The sequence below is a fragment of the Pristis pectinata genome, chromosome 10, assembly GCF_009764475.1.
Source record: "Pristis pectinata isolate sPriPec2 chromosome 10, sPriPec2.1.pri, whole genome shotgun sequence".
Lineage (NCBI taxonomy): Eukaryota > Metazoa > Chordata > Chondrichthyes > Rhinopristiformes > Pristidae > Pristis > Pristis pectinata.
Window position 1 is genome coordinate 52182409 of NC_067414.1, and position 21962 is coordinate 52204370.

At 41.6% G+C, this 21962-nt stretch overlaps 1 protein-coding gene across 2 annotated transcripts in view; it reads right to left on the minus strand.

The window, feature by feature from the left end:
• The window catches only part of LOC127575466 (adhesion G protein-coupled receptor F5-like), a 64638-nt gene that overhangs the window by 9895 nt on the left and 32781 nt on the right, over positions 1-21962 (minus strand). For both annotated transcript variants that reach the window (XM_052025361.1, XM_052025362.1), the window contains 6 exons: positions 18386-18492; positions 15966-16024; positions 13685-13812; positions 10893-11065; positions 5641-5811; positions 262-1641 (listed from right to left, as the gene is read on the minus strand). In XM_052025361.1, the coding sequence (XP_051881321.1) occupies positions 262-1641; positions 5641-5811; positions 10893-11065; positions 13685-13812; positions 15966-16024; positions 18386-18492 (2018 nt within the window). The remainder of the gene's footprint in view (positions 1-261; positions 1642-5640; positions 5812-10892; positions 11066-13684; positions 13813-15965; positions 16025-18385; positions 18493-21962) is intronic.

Here is a 21962-nt window from a genome sequence, read left to right on the forward strand (position 1 = left end):
ATCCTATTTCAGTGACATCATGAAGAATGGGCTGTCAGGAAAACTAATTTTCCCATGATGCCTACTCTGCTGGGCTCATCAATGTGTTGGGCTTTAGTTGCTTTCACATAGAAACTGTCATGCAGATTTTTATCGAAGTATCCATTGTATTGAACCTATGGCACATACTTAGTTGATCTTGATTGTTTTACATGGATCATACTACATACTTATAACTATGCAGTTATATATCAAAGGTTATAGCTCATTTATAATACATACCTGAAAAGCATTGAGAATTGTAAATATATAATGGAAAGCAATATGGGAGTTCTCTTGGAAGGTCGGTATTCCAAAGGCCCACGTGAGTCCAAGGATCGGGGTTAGCACTACAACGCTCCTCACGATTTGTTTGAATGTTTCTTTCTCCTCGTTGTGGCCTCTAGGCCTGTCTCCAATTGTTGGTCGTAGGACCTTAAATATGACCATAACTAGAACGATAATGTTGCTTGCGATGATAACCAGAGCCGGCAAAATAAAAGCAAGTATTGGATATTTATCCCTCCAACCAAGCCAACAGGCACCTTTTCTTATGTAACTGTCTTGTGGATAGGTAACTCCAATTGTGATTACTGAGATTATTACTGGACACAGATAGCCAATACCAAATGAGATTCCCATCAAAGCAGACTTGCTGAGACCATGGAAAAGGAAAAACAGATGGTACACAAGTAGAATGCCAAGGGTAAACATCCAAAAAAATAAGGCGAGATAGAAAACATGGATGAAAAAAGTTGCAGCCACACAAGCTCCTGATTCTGGTTTTATAGAGGAAGCCACGATGAACCACACATCTGCTATCAGCAGGTTTATAGCAATGTTCAGAATTGCAACATGGCGAGTATGTGATGTTTTATTCTTGGTCACATGCTTCCATACTACTGCTTCTATAATTATGGTTATTAGTAAGCTTCCTAGAGAAACGGCAACTCCAATTTGGGTGATATAATCCAAAACTTTGTTCTCCTCTTCTTTAGAGGACATTAAAATTGAAAAGGATGTTAAATGCACACATTTGCAAATGATGTTTTCTCCATCAAGGATAGGTGTACAACCTCTGTCATTCCATATACCATTACCAGTAAAGTTCCAAAATGCGCACTTGGCAGTGTTAAAATCAAGTGTGGGGTCTCTTGGTGAGAAGGTCATATCTATTTCAATTGATTTCTTAGTACTTAATGTTATTGTCACAACAAGACCATTAATTAAGAAATTTTCACCAAAGTTTGTATTATTGGGTAAAATATCAATCCATGTTGGATATGCAATTGTGACAACTACACTATTTTCAGCATTTTCTAGTTCATCAGCAGAAATAAATAAATTAGCAGATAAATTGTTATAGCCTTCAATGGTAAAATTATCAAAGGTTACATTAATGGGAGAGAGATTTTTAGGGCTAATAATTTTAGTAGCACTGAGTTTAAGATTTGTTTGTTTAATTTCTAAAGTGCCCTTTGTCAGATTGAGACGACTACTAAATATCTCCACTGATTGTAATAATTGAGAACTGGGGTTCGTTTCAGGCGTTGTGCTAGAGAGAATTCTCCACGTTTCTATTGAGTTGGTAGAAATCACGGAGCTTACAATTTGCAAGAAATTCTGAAAAACACAAAGGAATACTTTATTAATAAAACAGTGAAATGCAATTCAAAACAAGTCACATTTTTGAAACAAAATGGACAAAGATAAAGACTTGAACATACAAGCATTCAAGAAATGACTGAAGCAAATTGACTAGAATTTTAACAACAAACAGTCTCACCCCTCCCCCACCCAGCCACAGAATCTCTTTGGAGACACAGAACAAGAAAAAGCCGGGGCCAGTAAAGTAAAATGAAAATTTGGAAAAATTCTTCCCCCACCTCCCTAGATGATCAAAGCCACTCCAGAATGTCATACTTGCTCTGTGTACAAGAACTGGAAATCCCCATTTTTTCCCCACAATGTGATTTCTGCCTCAGCCAAGAACTTTGAAGGCCTGCAAAGAGACAACCCAAGCTAGCAACGCATTCCAGCCTCTTGGGACTCTCTGGGAAAAGAACAGCTTCCTCCTTCTCTTTCTGGAAAGGGCAAGTGCCTGAGCCAAGTCCTCCCTAATTGTTAAATTGCCAAATTTGTCAATTGTTATGGGCTTTGCATTAGTCTTGTAGCTCTTTTCTGAATCTTAACTGGAACTATTATACCTTCAACCATGTAAGGTGACCAAAGCTACGCAATGTGTCCCAGAATGGTATTTATAGAACCATTAAATACTTGTCAAGAATTACAAAACCTGTAATTCTTGACAAGTGTTTAATGGTTCTATAAATACCATTCAATATCCTGTTTATTCTGCCTATGGATTCTCTGGATGTGACCTGTGCACATAGATCATCTACTTTTTCATCTGTTTCATGTAGTGCTTCATTTCAATGGATAGCTGCATTCTATGCTGGGCCTATCAACGTACATTATTTTGTACTTAATGCTACTGTTAAGTTACTGCAATGCTACTGTTTCACTTATTCTCCCATCATACAGATTACAAGACATTTCATTCTAACCCTTGCACAAATTTCGATATTGTTAACAGACCTACTCACTATGACTATAAACATCACTTTCAAGGTGATTTACAAACACAAATGCAAGGTGCAGTGTCCAACACCATTCCTTAAGGAACAGAGCTGGTAATTTATGCCGAAAAAGAACTGGAGTTAATTCTTAATCCAAGGCATAAAATTCCCACTGTTATAAGATAGACACTGAAGGCAGCACCCTCTTACTGGAGGAAACATCATTGGAATGATTAGTCTTGCAGAATTGGTTGAGGGCCTCAGGGCAGGAGGCAAAGACAAGCCCATATGCAAAGAGCCTACTTCCACCATCTTCAAAGACACCACATCCTACCTCCACAAGGACATACCAAAATAGGAGCAGGTATAGGCCACTTGGTCTCTCATGCCTGCCCTGCAATTCAAGGCATCACTTCCTCTTTTGTGCCAGTTCCCCATAGCCCTCAATTCCTTGATTTTTCAAAAGATTATCAAATTCCTCTTTAAATACCCACAATGACCTCGTCTCCAGAACACTCTGGAGTAGAGAATTCCAGAGATTCACCACATTGGATCTTTTCAATGAACAATTTATTCACAAGTCTTCTCAGTCTGTCATCACTGAGATACATGAAATGCTGAGTTATGACCATTAACTACACTCAGCTACCTGCACTGTTCGCTTCACAGGGCTCAAGGTCACATTGATTCCCATCCTCCCCATCACAGGCTCTTTCCAAACAGCTGCTCCAAATCTCTGCCTTGTCTCTCAATCTGTTGCTCACTAGTGCATCAGGCACTGTGCTCACACAGAGATGATTTCATCCACTTTGATACCAGTGAAGAACAGGTGGAACCTTGTGCATGGGATATTGTTGGGTTTTCACAAGTGAAGGAGGAGTTATGGGGACCTGGCACAGAAGAGGAGATGAGGCCAGCATGGATCAGCCAGGCATCATTGAATACACTCATGTCCCAATAAGGGCTTTAAAAATCCAGACCTTTCTCACATTAACAAAGCTTTCCACTCCCAATTGTGCAGGCGGTCGTGGTTCATCATTGGATTTTCCTGATGGTAAATGCTACGTCCCATATGGCAAGATCGTAATGTCTTCATTCTGCCATTCAAGGGCTACCTTCTACCTCCGTGGTTCCTGACACCACTTCACAGTCCCACCACAGCAGCTGAATGTCACGGCAATGAGAATTATCCGGATCAATGTGCAAAATGCCATTGGCCCTCTGAATGAAATTCCAATGCCGATAGCAGTCCAGGGGCACCCTGCAGGATATACCCGCTGGGAGAAGAGATGACATCGTTGTGTGCTGTATAATTACAAGTAAGGGGCCAGTCATTTAAAACTTAGAAATATAGAAATTTCTTCTCTCAGGGGGCAGTGAATCTCTGGAATTCTCTGCCCCCATGGACGGTAGAGGCTAGAAAGAGATAAATAGGTAGGTGAAGATAGATAAATATTTGAAAGATCAAAGAATTGAAGATTATGGGGACTTGGCACAGAAGAGGAGTTGAGGCCAGCAGAGATCAGCCGTGATCATATTGAAAAGCAGGGCAGGCTTGAGGGCCCTGGTGGCCTACTCCTGCTCTTGTTTTCTCGTGTATAAGATAAGATATCTTTATTAGTCACATGTACACCGAAACATACAGTGAAATACATCTTTTGCATAGAGTGTTCTGGGGGCAGCCAGCAAGTGTCGCCATGCTTCCGGCGCCAACATAGCACGCCCACAACTTCCTAACCTGTACGTCTTTGGAATGTGGGAGGTAACCGTAGCCCCTGGAGGAAACCCACGCAGACACAGGGAGAACGTACAAACTCCTTACAGACAGCAGCCGGATTTGAACCCGAGTCGCCGGCGCTGTAAAGTGCTACGCTAAGCGCTACACTAACCGCTACACCACCGTGCTGCACAACCTGAACATTGCAAAAGAGCCAGAGGAAGGGCAGCACACAGAACAAAATCCTGACGGGGCATGAGGCATAGGCAGAGGAGCAGGAGCATGTACAGGGAGATGTTCCAGCAGAGCACAGGAGGGAGACATTAACTACACGGGCAATAAAGAGCTCCCTGACAGGGAAAGTCTTAGCAAAGGGGCAATGCATAATCATAGTCCACAAAGCCATTCACTGCCTTTAACACCAACACAGTTCATCAGTAATCAGCCTAAGGGAGCCCAGGTGGCACATCCCTCATATTACTTTTCGCAGGACTACCTGCAAAGATCAGAACACTTTGATGAAAGAATCCCTGATCCCATTGCTGAAATCTGTCAATATAACTGCTTTATTTCTGTGCAGCTCTCCCTAACATTTCTTGAGGAAGTGAGTGGGGATTTACACACCAGAGGAGACAGCCACCCATCAACTACCAGGTTCTTCACGTGGTGGCCTTGGTGGATCTCTGGGCTCGCTCTGCATAGGATTCCCCTCCCGATATTTTTCTCACTGATGAAAAAGTCCAGGTCTCCCTCATTAAATCTACAGGCTGCCTCCCTCGCTCTGAAGCCTCTGTCTCTTCCAAGGTTGCCAAGGTGTGTGTTGTTGCTGCATGAGCCTTTAAATGCTGATACCCTTCTGTGACTGCTGCACACAATGGGCTAAACTATTAGGAAATGCACATGTCCCATTTAGTGCATGATTTTGGTTGTAAAACACCCTGGACCATTTCAAACACAGCTTTCTTCTGTTTCATGTTTATTTGAAGGTAATCTCATTGGCCTTCAGGGCCTAACATTGTGCTGGCTTTACATGCCAGAGAAAGGTGGTTCAATTTCTGGGCATGTGTGCTGTATATTAACTGATGCCCTAACCTAGATTAATACAAACCCAAACCCAGATTCTTGCATCAACTGGCCTGTGGGTTTGAGCTGGGTTACTGAGGTGAAAGATCGACTTCATCACTCATTCCCCAGATATGTTACAGAGGAGGGAGTATAATTCTACAAACTGCACCCTTGCTGTTCACCTTGCTAAACCGTTTTATACGAAAAAGACATGATGCAGAAAAGGGCTCGGGACTTTCCCTGGCAGATGCTTGTTCTTACCCCCAAATCTGTTTCGTTAACAGTTGTGTTTGTTTCTGAAAATATCTTCAGGATGGTTACAACAGCTTGTACATTTCCAGGGGTGGTGATGTTTTCATTTTGTGAGGCAGTAGACAACTCCTGAAGAAGACTGGAAAAGTTCTTTGCCACTTCAGCAGAAGAATTGGTCAACTGAAAAATGAAAGTAGAAATGCTTACAAAGATATATAAAGTTGCTGGACTGGAGGAGACAGGCCAGTAAATGTTCATGGCGTAGCTGACCCTCTCCCCAACCACTATCCCTCCCCCACCTGTCCCCCCTCCCCCTATTCCCACCAAACCAATCCCAATGGCTACATAAAATCTGGAGAACCAATAAACAATTCACTTCTAAAACCTTTTGTCAATAGGGGAAATATAAAGTCTGAGATTACTCTCTGATTTACAGAGGCAATCAAAAAAAATCCCAGGAGACCACAGTGACTGTGAGGTACACAATCTGATGCGCAATGTCCTTTTGAATGTCTACAGTAAATCTACACTTACTCTTCAGGCTAGCAGTTTGCTACAAAGACTGATGCCCTTCTGCAAAAAGAAAAGCCTTTTGCTATCTCTTCTAATTCTATCAGCCAGAGAGTCCTGCCTGTCATTAGATTTTTGTATTTGCATTCACACCAATCATTTACCTTTGTTAGATTTGCCAATTTACTCTTAAGTACTATTGTGACTGATTAAACTGAGCCACATGGAAGCTGTAACTGGGAGGTATAAACGTCTTTATTCAAAACAGCAGGTCTTCTGGAGAGAATCTAGATCTTCTGGAGAGAATCTAGTTCTCCTCTCCCGACACAATGTTTTATACTTTTTAAACACAAAGATAACAATAAATGATTAACTACAGTTTCAATGGCTATAATCACCTACATAACTTTAACATTTTGGATATAGACAGGTAACTTTGCAGAATTACATACTTACAATGATAGCACATCCCAACTAGCAGAACCTCTTTGAATATTCATTACTGGTGGCTGGTCCGAGAGCTTCTGAGCACAAACTCCAGACACCCAAAATCTTTGTGATAGTGTTGAGGTATGGCTCCCTGAATATACAACTAGCCAGAATATTCAGTGACAAAACAGACCTGTCCTGAACTTTCCATAGAGTAGCAGGGATACACATTTACCAATGTGCTAATTCAGGAGATGGCCACTTAATGCCTTCCCTGATCTCATCCTGAAGTTTTCAATGACCACCAACTAACATGAACATTCATCTGTTGTCTTCCCCTGCAAAGTTTCAATGGGACAGAATCAGAATATCCCACACCCAATGATTGGTTTCAATAGCCTTAATGTATCAGTTGAAGTTAAATTGTGAACAGGTATTATTTCATGAAGACTGGTTCTCATTTTAATTAATGTCCACTCTAATACTCAAAATTATGCTAGATGCCGTTGTCCATGCTATCAAGTAGTCTCCAGTAACCTGTTCATTGATATCTTGTTTGGCTTTCACCAGGACCATTCACCTTCGGACCTCATCACAGCCTTGAGACAAACATCAACAAATGTTTGAATTCCAGAGATGAGGAGAGACCTATCGCCTTTGACATCAGTGCCGTGCATGGCTTGGGGGGTGTTTCCTTTATCAGTGGTCCAGGGTACAGTGACAGTAGCTAGAGGGTCCAAGAGAACTGCCAGCAACCTGAAGGGTACGTGGCCAAATGTCCCACTCACCTGTGTCTGTGCACCGCAGCATAAAAGTCAGTGATAATAAACCTGATTCTGGAAGTCAACAACAGACTGCAGATCAGATGTGTGAGTATCTGCTTTCCTGCACTGTCTCTGGACTCACAACTGAGTCGAGGTACATTCCATGAGTTAGTAAGACAAGGTGCTAGATGCATCTAGTAATGTAATGAGTTTATAATAAATTTATCATCTTTAATTATTTTTAACAATTATTTAATTTCCTTTCAATTGTTTCAGAATCTCTGTGACTATCAACAACATATTGACAATCAATGGCCTTTCTACCGCCAAATCCCCCACCATTAATATTCAAGGGGTCACCACTGTTACGGACTCAGTGAAAGTCCCTTTAAGATAGAGAGTGTGTGTGTGTATGTGTGTGTGGGGCGTGCTTACGTCAATAGAAGATAAAGGACGTAATGACGTTGTTGAAGAAGTTAGAAGAAGAAGGAGAGAGAGAGAGAAGGGAGAGAGACACCAGCCTGCTTGTTTTCTCTATCGATGGATGAGAAACAATAACTGTGTTTGCCACTGAAATCCATGTATGGAAGTTGGAAGTAATCCGGTGGAGTTCACTTTGTTGCTGACCTGTAGAAGGAAACAGGTATTTGTGTGTGGACGACCACGGTTCGGATGCTTTCGGGGTGAGGAAGTCACTACCGAGTAAACACTGAAGTGTCGTTTGGGTTCCATCGTGGAACATTTGGATTTCGTATGTACTCTCTCTATGTTTTTCTACATCTACATCTTATCTTCAGACAACGGTGGTTGTTGAAGAAGCCCTTGCTCATGTTTCACCTTATGGCTTGCGGAACTGAACTTTAAGAACCATTCCGGAACTGGGAGTTTTGGACTTTGTCACACACACACACACAAAGAGTTTAGTTTTGGGGTTAACGTTCAAAGTTTAACATTTTTGAATTCTAACATACTAACATTTTTACTTTTATTTTACGTATTATCATAAGTAGTGATTAATAAAATAGTTTTTAACACTGAATCATGCTCAGTGTGTTTCTTTTGTTGCTGGTTCGTGACACCACAGTCCACCGGACTAGTCACACAAATACCGTGCCTACAAGAGCAGGTTCAGAGGCTAGATACCCTGTGTGATTGACTTGCCTCCTAACACCAACTGCAAGGCACGCCAGAAGTATGATGGAATGTTTCCATTTTCCCCGGAGTGCAGAGTGCCAACAATGCTCTAGGAGCTTGAGAGCATCCAGAACAATGCAGCCCAGTTGTTTGGCACCCCATCAACCACATACATGTTCATTCCTTTTGCCACCGGCACACAGTGGTTGCACTGTGTACCAGATGTAAAATACACTGCAGTTGCTCACCCATGCTTCTTGATAGTATCTCCCAAACCTGTGACCCCTATCACTGAGAAAGACTGGGAGCAACAGGTGTATGGGAACACCATCACTTGTAGTTTTCCCTCCAATTCTAAGACCATCCTGACATGGAAACATATTGTTGGTGCTTCATTGTTGCTCAGTCTAAATCTTGGAACTTCCTCACCAACAGAACTGGGGCAGTACTTTCATCAGAAGGACTGCAGCAGTTCAAGGAGATAGCTCACCACCAACTTTTCAAGGGCAGTTATGCCTGGGTAATAAATGCTAGCTTTGCCACTGATGCCCTATTCTGTAAATTTAGAAAAAAAATTGGAAAGTGACTGAAAAGACCCACATGTTTGACAGCGTGACCTGTCAAACTGACATCAGACCAGCTGATGGCTAGGACATCACAGTCAGCAGCCTGAAGCCTAGTTGTTGCTGGTGCACTGCTGAGTCTCACAGAAGGGCAACGGCAGTGATGCCAGCAAGAAATTAGGAGCTGGACTTCCACAAGAATTTAATTTTATTGTGGAGCATGCATACTTGGTAAGTGCAAGGCATAGGCTGCAAATGAATGGTTCCCTCATATGATGAGATGGACTCTTGACCTCACAATCTACCTTGTTGTGACCTTGCACCTTATTGTCAACCTGCAATGCACTTCCTCTGTAGCTGTGACGCTTTACTCTGAACTCTTATTGTTCTTACCTGTACAACCTCAATGCACTCTGTACTAACTCAATGTAACTGCACCTGTAAGATCGATATGCAAGACAAGTTTTTCACTGTACCTCAGTACAAGTGATAATAATAAACCAATACCAATACTACTGCTATCTGGTCCATTTTTGTTCTTGTTCTTCTTGATGGTCAAAGATTTAGGGTCAAAAATTAACTTTGTTGAATTGCTGTGGTGCATTTTGTAGAGTATTTATAATGCAGCCACAGAGAAGCAATGATGGAGGATGTGGGATTCAGAGGTCACAGCCACGTATACAGATCCACCTACATTTGTCCTTGATGAAATTGAGAGTCGTTATACCTGCATGGTGCAGAGAATTCCATCAAATGTTTTTTGCAGGTCTTTGAACAACAGAAGAACACAGTAAACAGGAGCAGGAGTCGGGCAGCCAGTCTATGGAGCCAGCTCCAAATTCATCGAGTTCATGGCTTATCTCCTACCACAGTTCCATTTTCCTCAAATACCATGATTCCTTTAATTTCCAGAAATCTATCATCTCTGTTTCGAATGACTGAGTCAGCTCCACCATCCAAGTTAGAGAATTCCAAAGACTCATTACCCTCTGAGCAAAGAAATTTCTCCTCAGCTCAGACCTAAACAGCCTACCCCTTAACCTGAGATTGTAACCCCTGGTTTTGAACTCCTCTGCCTGGGGAAACATCCTCCATGTATCCAGCCAGCCAAGCCTTGGAAGAGCTTTGTAAGTTTCAGTGACATCTCCTCTTGTTCTTATAAACCCCAGAGAATAAAAGCCTCATCTACTCAATCTCTCCTCTTAAGGCAGACTTTCCATCTCTGGAACCCGTCCCGTGAATTTTCATGGAATTCCTGCCATGGTAAGTACATCCTTTCTTCGGTAAATCTTTACATAGTACTCCAAGTGCAGTCTTACCAAAGCCTTATACAATTGCAATAAGATTTCCTTACTCTTTATTCAAGTCCTCTTGTAATAAAGAATCACGTAGTATTTGCTTTTCTAATCATTTGTTGCACTTGTCTGTTGGCTTGAAAGACATTAGGGCTCAGGAAGAAATCCAGTCGTCAAAAAGCAACTGGCCACTGCGTCTGATCATGGTGCCACAATACTGATATGCCTAATAAAGGTTAAGTCATGGTAAACCAAAGGATTTTGATGGTATGGCAAGTGTTGCCAATTATGGTTAAGGGTATATGTTTGGTCCTTTTTTCTGATGCCATTGTTGTGTAGCACAAATATTAAACTTCCAGATCAACCTTGGTTCATAATATTATCCATTCTACATCAACATTTATGTCAGCTTATTATTTTTGAATGGTTGAGTCCTAGAAACATGCTGAAACAGTGATCAATAGCACAACAATTTTAAACCAGCTCTCGGGTGTGTTAAAATACTGCAAAGAGGGAGTTACTTAAATCATGTTTTACATCTGATTAAAATTCTTTACAGTACCTACCTCAAGAAGATTACTAATCGCAGGTAATAGACAGAAATCAAGTTCCTTTTCATATTTTCCATTCTTTCCACATTTTGCTTTCTTGACACCTCCCACTCCCATACAGGGAATTTCTGCAATGGAATTAAAATTTGTGGTGCCAAAGATGCTACTGCTGCATGGAATTTCATCTTCTGTTGAAAGAAAAAAAAATGATATAGCTTTCCAATAGATAAATAGTCTAGTTCCCCCAAGTTTATGAAGTTATATTTTGCTCCATGAGCATATTTGATTATTTGTGGATTGGCAGAGTTGACCTAGTCTTTCTCCTATTTCTTATACTCTGATGTTGAACTGCTCAGTACTTTCTGCATTGGCTTTTCTGGCAGTTTGTGATAAAATAGAATTGAGGCTCCACATGAGGCAATGCCAATGGCCAACATTGCAGCAGTATGCCTCTCAGGCCTGAAGCTAAAATCCTCTTTTGATCCTTAACCAATGTTCCAACAGACATGGTGCTTGGGGGAATACTTGTACCAAGTTGCCTGCTTTGGCTAATGCAAGCAGAAGATTCTATCAGCAGGTACGGCATGTGTCAGATACCTGCAGCTAACATCTCACCAACAGAGAACCCTAGTGGAAAATTGGTCCTGACAGAAGACATTCAGGTCTGGTGCAAACTGCCTCAAAGCAAGGAAACAAAAGCAGCCATACATACTTTGTCCCCTAGATCTTTCAGATACCAAAGAAGAATGCAGGTAGAGTCATTATGGCAAAGAAAGAGGCCATTTGGCCCATAAAGTTCATGCCAGTTCTTTTTTGAGTGTCCTGGACAGTCCCATTCCCTGATCAATGACATTGCATTTCCTTCCTGAAGTGCCCACCCTATTAACATTAATCATCTCTGCTTCATTACCACTTGTTCTGTAAAAATAGTTCCTCCTCAGAGCACTCTGATTGTCACCACCCACCCTGATAGCCCCCAATGCAACTGAACCTGTAGTCACTGTCAATGACATAAGATCAGTCTTCCAGAGAGTGAACCCGAGGAAAGCATCTGGCCCAGATGGTGTCCCTGGCCGTGTGCTCGGATCTTGTGCTGATCAGCTGGTGGGAGTATTTGCAGACATATTTAACCTCTCCCTGCTTCAATCTCAGGTTTGCACCTGTTTTAAGAGGACCACTATCATCCCGGTACCGATGAAAAGCAAGGTAACATGCCTTAATGACTACCGACCAATGGCTCTGACATCTACCATCACGAAGTGCTTTGAGAGGCTGGTCATGGTACACATCAACTCCAGCCTCCCAGACAACCTCGACCCACTGCAATTTGCCTATCGCCAAAACAGGTCTACAGCAGATGCCATCTCCCTGGTCCTACACTCAGTAAAGACACCTATGTTAGACTATTGGACAGTAAAGACACCTACGTTAGACTATTGTTTACTGACTACAGCTCCGCCTTCAATACTATAATTCCAAGCAAACTCGTCACCAAACTCCGAGATCTGGGACTCAACACCTCCCTCTTGTAACTGGATCCTTGACTTTCTGACCAACAGACCGCAATCAGTGAGGAAAAGCAACAATACCTCCGCCACGATTATTTTCAACACTGGTGCCCCACAAGACTGCGTCCTCAGCCCTCTACTCTACTCCCTATACACTCATGCCTGTGTGGCCAGATTCTGCTCTAACTCCATCTACAAGTTTGCAGATGACACCACTGTAGTAGGCCGTATCTCAAACAATGAGTTGGCGTTCAGGAAGGAGATAGAGAGCTTAGTGGCATGGTGACATGACAACAACCTTTCCGATAATGTCAACAAAAGAGTTGGTTATTGACTTCAGGAAAGGGGGCGGTGTACACAGGTGTCTACATCAGCAGTGTTGAGGTCAAGAGGGTTGAGAGCTTCAAGTTCCTGGGAGTGAACATCACTAATAGCCTGTCCTGGTAAAATCATGCAGATGCCACGGCCAAGAAAGCTCACCAGTGCCTCTACTTCCTCAGGAGGCTAAAGAACTTCAGTATGTCCCCTTTGACACTCATCAACTTTGCTCACCAATTGATGCACCATAGAAAGCATCCTATCTGGAAGCATCATGACTTGGCACAGCAACTGCTCTGCTCAGGACCGCAAGAAACTGCAGAGAATTGCAGACACAGCTCAGCATGTCACGGAAACCAGCCTCCCCTCCTTGGACTCTGTCTTTACCTCTTGCTGCCTTTGTGAAGCAGCCAGCATAATCAAATACCCAACCCACCCAGGTCATTCTTGCTTCTCTCCTCTCCCATCAGGTAGAAGATACAGGAGCCTGAGGGCACATACCACCAGGCTCAAGGACAGCTTCTATCCCACTGTGATGAGACTATTGAGCGGTTCCCTTATACGATGAGATAGACTCTGACCTCACAATCTACCTTGTTGTGATCTTGCATCTTATTGTCTACCTGCACTGCACTTACTCTGTAGCTGTGACACTTTGCTCTATACTGTTATTTTTTTACCTGTACTACCTCAATGCACTCTGTATAACTCAATGTAACTGCACTGTGTAATGAATTGACCTGTACGATCAGTATGCAAGACAAGTTTTCCATTGTATCTCAGTACAAATGACAATGATAAACCAATACCAATACTAGAAGGGATTAGTTTAATTTGTCATCAGACATCGTGGGCTGAAGAGCCTGTTTCTGTACTGTACTGTCCTAACTGCCATCCTGTTCAGATGGGTCATAAGATGAATATTTATAACATTAGAGACCCTCCATCAAAAAATATTTTATTGTTCAAAGAGCTACTTGCCTGGTAAAAATTCTGTTATGTACTTATTAGAAAGAGCATTTGTCACTTCATTCTGGCTGGAGGCAATGTCACCTGGGCTTAAAGGTGAGCGAGAGAATACTTCATGGACCACAATGATGCTCCCGTTACTGAATTAATGAAGACAAAAAAAAGGTATTATAACAGGCATTTTCTTAAATAAGATAATTCAGATAAGCAGCCCATTACCAGTACACTAAATGAGATTGTTCTGCCCTTATTTGGAGTAGCTAAGACAAAATGAGAACCTGGTTTCTCTTTCATGAGGTTCAAACAGGTTTACTGTTCAACTGATTCAATGGCTCCTTCTGACAAAAGTGACAGGGATTTGCAGTTCATCTGTAAATACCAATGATGAATGAAGCCAAAATGCAACTAGAATCTAAGCAATTACAAAAGGTGCTTATTTGACTTTTTCTTTCACTTTGGGGCCACCTTGTGGCCATAGGTGCACCCACAATAGTCTTGGACTATTAACATATTCAAATCGACCAGAGTTCTTCCTTTCCAAAACCATTAATACAGAGAAAGTTGACTCTGAAACATCATGCCCTGTATTCCAACACTTCTCCTTGATTGGCAGGAGTAAGGTGCTGGCTGTCTACTCTGTTTCATATCGCATGAAGACACAAGAGATTCTGCAGATGCTGGAAGGAACACACACAAAATGCTGGAGGAACTCGTCAGGTCAAGCAGCATCTATGGAGGGAAATGAACAGTCGATGTCTCGGGCCGAGACCCTTCATCAGGACTGGAAAGGAGGGTAGAAGCCAGAATAAGAAGGTGGGGGGAAGGGGAGGAGCACGAGCTGGCAGTTGATGGGTGAATCCTGGTGAGGAGGGGAAGGTAGGTAGGTGGGGGAGGGGGGAAGTGGGAATGATGTGGGAAGCTGGGAGGTGATAGGTGGAAGAGGCAAAGGGCTGAAGAAGATGGAATCTGATAGGAGAGGACAGTGGACCATGGAATAAAGGGAAGGAGCTGGGGAACCAGAGGGAGGAAGGTGTGGGTGGTGGGCAGGCCATGAGGGCAGGGGAGGGGAAGGAGAAAGGGTAAAGGGGCCAGAGGCATAAGGGGAAAAAAAGAGGGTGGGGGGGGGATGAGGACATATTCTCTTGTCGAGCACCTTCACTCCATCAGCTGGAACAGTCGGGATCTCCTGGTGGGCAGCCATTTTAATTCCACTTCCCATTCCCACACTGACATGTCTTTCCATGACCTCCCCTACTGCCAAGTTGAGGCTAGACGCAGATTATAGGAACAACACCTCATTTTCCGTCTTGGTAGTCTCCAATCTGATGGCATCAACATTGATTTCTCTAACTTCTGGTAACCTCTCCCCTCTGTTCCCCGCCCCCCCACCCCTGCTTTGTTTTCCCTTATCCCTCTGGCCCCTTTACCCCTTCTCTTTCCCCTCCTCCAGCCTCCCGACCTGCCCACCACCCACACCTTCCTCCCTCTGGTTCCCCAGCTCCTTCCCTTTATTCCATGGTCCACTGTCCTCTCCTATCAGATTCCATCTTCTTCAGTCCTCTGCCTCTTCCACCTATCACCTCCCAGCTTCCCACATCATTCCCACTTCCCCCCTCCCCCACCTACCTACCTTCCTCTCTCACCTGGATTCACCTATCACCCGCAAGCTTGTGCTCCTCCCCCTCCCCCACCCTTTTATTCTGGCTTCCGCCCTCCTTCTTTTCCAGTTCTGATGAAGGTTCTCGGCCTGAAACATCGACTTTATTTCCCTCCATAGATGCTGCCTGACCCACTGAGTTCCTCCACATTTTGTATGTATTGCTTCATATCACATGAACATCTGAAATCCAGCACACTTGGCCCCGAGAGCCAACGTGCACTTATTTTGGACCCCTGCTGCTGATGTCAAATTTTTAATTCCACCCCTGAAATATTAGGAGCTGGCACATTTGCATAAAGAAACTGGCCTGAGGTTGTACTCGGACTGAAGCCATCCAAAATTATCTAGGTTGAGGTGTATAAGTGCTGTTGCTGGGTCCCTGCCCCTACTCTCTTCTGGAAGTAATCTAAATAGTGCCAATAAAGTCTTCTGGCTTCTTTTTTAAAACTGCTGGGTAAATGCTGATAATAAGATAAAATGATGATAAGGATAAAAACTAGCTCCATTGCAGATTATAATCCATTATTGGTTCTTGTGCACTTTGCAGTTCCCACCTGTACATCACGTTTTCTGAATTTTCCCATTAGATCTTCAAAACAAAATAGATATCTATCCTCAAAATACTTCACTTACGTGAATCCCAAAATTTTTACAGAAGCATCTGGACGCACACTTTTGTAGGCTTCATTAAGCTGAGGAGAGGGTTAGAAATAGAAATGACATTTCAAAAAAGAAAAAAATTAAAGAGTTACACATTTTTATTTCTATATAAGCATGTGTACAAAAATGATTCATGTTAATATTTTAAATTGCCCATAATTTCCATGGCAGCTACAGCTGTTTGCTGTTGGTTAGATATTTCCATGTATATTTAGTGTTTACATTTTTTTTGCAAGGCAAATTGCTAAACTGCAAGTAATGAAGGGGATAGAGCATTGAAAGCCTGAATAAAAGACTGGACTGTAAAAATAAGTGCAATAATAGAAGTCAGAGGGAGAGAATCAAACATCAAATCAGGTGCAGAAAGGGAAACAGAGGAGAAAATCAATTGAGATGACAAGAGACAGAAAGGAAAGGTAAAGAAAAAGTAAAAGTACAATTTTACAATTTACACAATATAAAACTCCAGCTATTAAACTGAAGAAGTGAAACTCCTCACTTTTAATGGTTAATTTTCAGTACCAGGGAAGTTGAAAGGATGCTTAACCTGCAATGGACAAGGATTATCTCTCTGTGCTAAATTTAATTCACTTTTGTTTCAGACATCATACCTCTCAGTATATTTCAATGCTGTGGCAGACAGTGTGATACTCTTTTTGTAAGGGTAACTGAGAAGTGCATCCTGAACTATAGCCTTTGGATACTTCAGTTTCACAACGAATCTGAACCTTACTTAAAATTGTTGTACCATCTACCCAAAAATAACAAGTGCCATTGGGCCTGCTGTTATTTTGACTACAAAATCTGGGCAAATTATGTATCTCACACAGTTCTTATTTGAACACTCCTTGCCTCTCCATAGTATCTTGATAGGATTATCATCGTAATACTGCCTTGTACACTATCTTAATGTACAGCAGTGTATTTCTGCCACTTCTGAACCTCCACCCAGCCAACATATATCTACTGCACTGTTAACAGACCCAGGAGGGAAAAAGTATGAGAGACCCACTGATTTGTATATTTTAAGGTAATTTTTGAGTTTTAGGCACATCACTTAGTCTCACAAATACACATTCTTGGAGTAAGATAATGGCCAAGAAGAGTTTTATTTTAAAGAAACAAACTCTGGTTGCTGAACTATCTCCTTGAGTTAAAGAAAAAGATATGATCAGGTGATGAAACACAGCCTTTTGAAACAACATTGGTATGGCACACACAATGATTTAAAAATCATATATTGAATAACCTAGAATGCAACCACAGAAGAAAACAATGTAGGATGGATTTTCTACAATTTTTGAGGTTCCTTTGTGTGGCTCAAAATGGGCATCTCACTCATGACAGAATCGAAGAGCAAACATAGATATCATCAAGACCCGAGCTAAAAAAAAGGCCAAGGCAAATATTCCATAGTAGCAAGCTAGGTTCATTACTAATGTTAAAAATGCAATATTGCTATATTTATATGTTACTAAAGAGTATCTTGTATCAGAAATATTCATATTAATTAATTCCTGTTAAACTTTCTTTTAACATTCAAAATTGGTCAATCATATAGAATACAAAAAGAAACATTGGAAATATTCAATAGGTTAAGCAGCAACTTTGGAAATAAAAATGTAAATTCAGTTTCTCTCTTCATAGACACTGCCTGGTTCTCTGTATATTTCTGACATTTTGTGCTTTTATTTCAGATTTCTAACAACTTCAGTATTTTATTTCTGGACAATCATATGGAAACTCATACATGAGGAAAATAATGGCCAGAACTGCTTGATTTTAGCCTTGTCACTCTGCAATAAGTTCAGGATTCCTGTCCAAGCAGGTGTAAATATGCCCTTTCTAAATTTCTGCACAGTTATGCACTGCTCTCAGTGCCTTCGGTGCCAGTGGTCCTGTGATAGTGGACAAACTTCCACATTTTCCTTGCTTTTATGATGGGGAATCTGCCAGTTGATCTGCATCAGTTTGTCCTGGGATCCCTGTTCCTGTTATGCACAGATTTAGTAGGCAGAACACCAGCAAGATAAGGGGAAATCTTGGGCCAATATACAATCACAGTTGTTTGAAGAAACAAGTGATCCTCTTCAAATGCTTTCCTGAGTTTTTCACACATTAACCGAATCTACTCTTCCCAAGATTCGGTGCCAAATCAATTTCTTTTAAAATAAAATAAAAATTTGTATTGCATAGCGACAAAATTACATTTTCTTTTTTAATTGCTCTGAGGCTTTTAATATCTTTATTAAAGCTTTTACTTCAACATGTCAGCCTAACCCTCAGACAGAAATTCTGTTATATAAATCTGAAAGACAAAACTTCCCCTCAGCAGCACAAAGTTTAAAAAAAATCCTTTCAGAGTTTGCAATGTTATTCACTTAGTTACATACCAATGCATTGAATTCTCTTGAAATGTTTTTGTACAAGGGTGAGGAAGAATTTTTCAGGTCCTTTGAAAAGATCAGATTTTTAACTCTCAACGCAAATTTCATACTTCCTGTAAAAGATTCATATTATTAACCTTTCATTATTTCAAATATAAAGGGTGTGTAACTCTTTGCAATTAAGGTAGTTCATAATGAATTATAGTGATTGTACAATTCGGAATCCTACAACAAAATATGGATGCTATTTTTCAAAACGTTCAGGAAGAATATGGAAAGAAAGAAAGGAGGAGGGGTAGCGTCGTTGATTGATGAGAATATTAGGGCTGAAGAGAGAGGACATGGCAGAGGGTTCAAAGTCAGAATTTTGTTTGGTTAGAGCTAAGAAACAGTAGACAGTATATTACACCATTGGGTGCATTCTATAGGTCACCAATGAGTTGGGTAGATAATAGTGTTAAGAGCCAGAGAGGGTGAAGAATTATTAAAATGTGTCCCAGATAACTTTATAGAGCAGTATATTTCTGGTTCAGTGAGGAAGGAGGCACTGCTGGATCTTCTTCTGGGAAATGAGGTGGGTCAGGTGTCCCAAGTTCAGTAAGGGAACATATTGGAGATAGAAATCGTAATGTCATAAAATGTAGGTAAGCCTTGGAAAAGGAGAAGCAACAATCCAAAGTAAAAATAGTTAATTGGAGGAAGGCCAACTTCAATGGGATGAGAGTGGATCTGGCCCACATAACCTTGAACCAAAAGTTGACAGGCAGGCTAAACTGTTACTGAACAATGAGCTGTCTTTAAAGAGATGGTTCAGGTGCAGTTTATGCACATTTCTATGAGTTGCCAAGCAAGAACAAAGAAATCCAGAGCTTCCAGGATGATGAAAGAGATACAGAGGATGATAAAGCAAAAAAAAAGGCTGCGTATGACAAGTGCCGGGTTGTAAATACCAACAGAATCAGAGGGATGTGATAAGTGGCAGCAAGATATAAACAGGCTGGTGAAATGGGCAGATGTGTGCAAGATTAAATTTAATGTGGAGAAATGTGAGGTGATTAATTTTGGTGGGAAGAATGAAGAGAAGCAAATAGAATACTTGGGTGCACAAGTTATTGAAAGTGGCAGGGCAGGATGAAAAAGCAGTTAATATGGCATGCATAATTCCGGGCCTTATCAAGGCAGAAAGTATTAATGCAGGAAAGTCCTGCCGAATTTTTATAAAACATTGGTCAGACCTCAACTGGATATTGTATTCAATTCTGGTTGCTTCATTATAGGAAGGATGTGAAGATATTTAGAGAGGGTCCAAAAAAGATTTATGAGAATGGTTCCTGGGATGAGGGATTAGAATTACAGAAATAAATGAGAGAGGCTCAGGCTGTTTTCTTCAGGGAGAAAAGGCCGATGAGAGATTAGATAGAAGTATATAAAATGGTGAGGGGTTTGGACAGAGTGGAAAGTGGCTGGCTGTTCCGGTTGGTGGAGGCATGAGGACTAGAGATCATAGGGATAAAATAAGTGGAAGAAAACTGAGAGTGACATGAGAAGAAACTTTTTTTTTTACGCAATATGTGGTTGGAATCTGGAACGCATGGTCTGCAGACACAGAGGATGCATGTTCCCTATTGGCCTTCATTAGAAAATTTAATAAATGTATGTTAAGGAAAAAAAAATGCGAAGCTGCAGAGAAGGGGCCAGGGAATGAGACTGGTGACTTGCTCTGGTAGGTGGCACTGACACAATGGGCTGAATGACCTCCCTCAGTGCTTCTATGAAGTTGATAAATTCTTGGGCAGTAGGGGAATATGGAGATGGTGCAGGAAAATGGCACTGAAGTGGAAAATCTTGCTGAATGGCAGAGCAGTCTCCAAGATCCATATGGCCTGCTCTTATTTCTTATGCTATTTTTCTGTAACTTGCATAAAATGTGGCACTTTAAATTTCCAGCCTCATAAAATGTGCAAATGCCCCTTTATTGCACTCTGTCTGCACTTTTTAAGATCACCACTGAGACCCACATTCCATTCTGTGTCCTGTCAATGAACACTGGGAGAACAGCACCCACATGCTAATGAGATTGGCAGAAAGCAGATTAACAGTTTGCTTTTAGATTCAAATGACAATTCCCTGTTCCAGTGTCCTTGTATTCTGTCAGCTTTATTTTGGGAAACTAACGTGCGTCAGAGGGACTTACATGTCCACATCATTTCTGAGTCCAGTGTGTCTCATTTGTCCATTAACACCAGTCCCTTCATTGATCTTTTCTGGGACAGAATACGAACTCCCAGATGGGGGCGTATGCCATGGACTCAGCTGTTGTCTTCTTCCCACCCTCCACATCAAATAATTTTCTCTATCTTTATATCAGTGGCGGGGAAAGTACTGGAGAGGATTCTTAGGGTTAGGATTTATTTGTATATGAAAAAGCATGGACTTACTAGGGATGGTCAGCATGGCTTTGTGTGGGGGAAGTCATGTCTTACAAAATTGAGTTTTTTGAGGAGATGACGAAGATGATTGATGAGGGCATGGCAGTGGATGTCACATACATGGACTTCAGTAAAACATTTGACAAAGTTCCTTATGGTAGATTGATCCATAAGATTGAGTCACATGAGATCCACAGTGACTTCGTAGATTAAATTCAAAATTGACTTGGCCATAGAAGACAGAGGGTAGTGACGGAGAAGTGTTATCCTGACTGGAGGTCTGTGGCACAGGGACCAATGCTGGGACCTCTGTTGCTTGTGATTTATATAAATGATCTGGATGAAAAGGTAGGTGGTCTGATTAGTAAGTTTGCAGATGACACAAAAATTGGTGGAATTTTGGATAGTGAGGAAGGTTGTCAAGGATACAGCAGGATATAGATCAGTTGGAAGTATAGGCAGAGAAATGGGAGATAGAGCTTAATCAGGACAGGTTTGAGATATTGCACTTTGGGAGGTCAAATGTAAGATAAAAGTACACAGTAAATGGCAGGACCCTTAGGGGCATTGATGTACAGAGGGATCTTGGGCTGCAAGTCCATAGCTTCTTGGAAACGCAACACTTGTGGATAAAGTGATAAAGAAAGTGTTCAACATGCTTGTCTTTGTCGGTCAGGGCATTGAGCATAAAAGTTGACAAGTCATGCTGCAGCTTTACAAAACTTTGGTTTGGCCACATTTGGAATACTGTGTGCAGTTCTGGTTACTGCATTACAGTAAGGATGTGGAGGCTTTGGAGAGGGTGCAGAAGAAGTTCACCAGAATATTGTCTGGATTAGCGAGTATTAGCTAGAAGGAAAGGTTGGATGAACTTGGATGGTTTTCTCTGGAGCATCAGAGGCTGAGGAGTGACCTGGTAGAAATATATAAAATTGTGAGAGGAATAGATAAGGTAGATAATCAGAGTCTTTTTCCCCAGGGTGGAAAGGTCAGATACCAGACAGCAGAGCTTTAAGGTGAGAGGAGGAATGTTTAAAGGAGAGTTACAAGATTAATTTATTTTACCCAGAGAGTGGTGCCTGGATCGCACTGCCAAGGGAGCTGGTAGAAGCAGATATGTAAGAGGCATTTAGACAGACACATGAAGAGGCAGG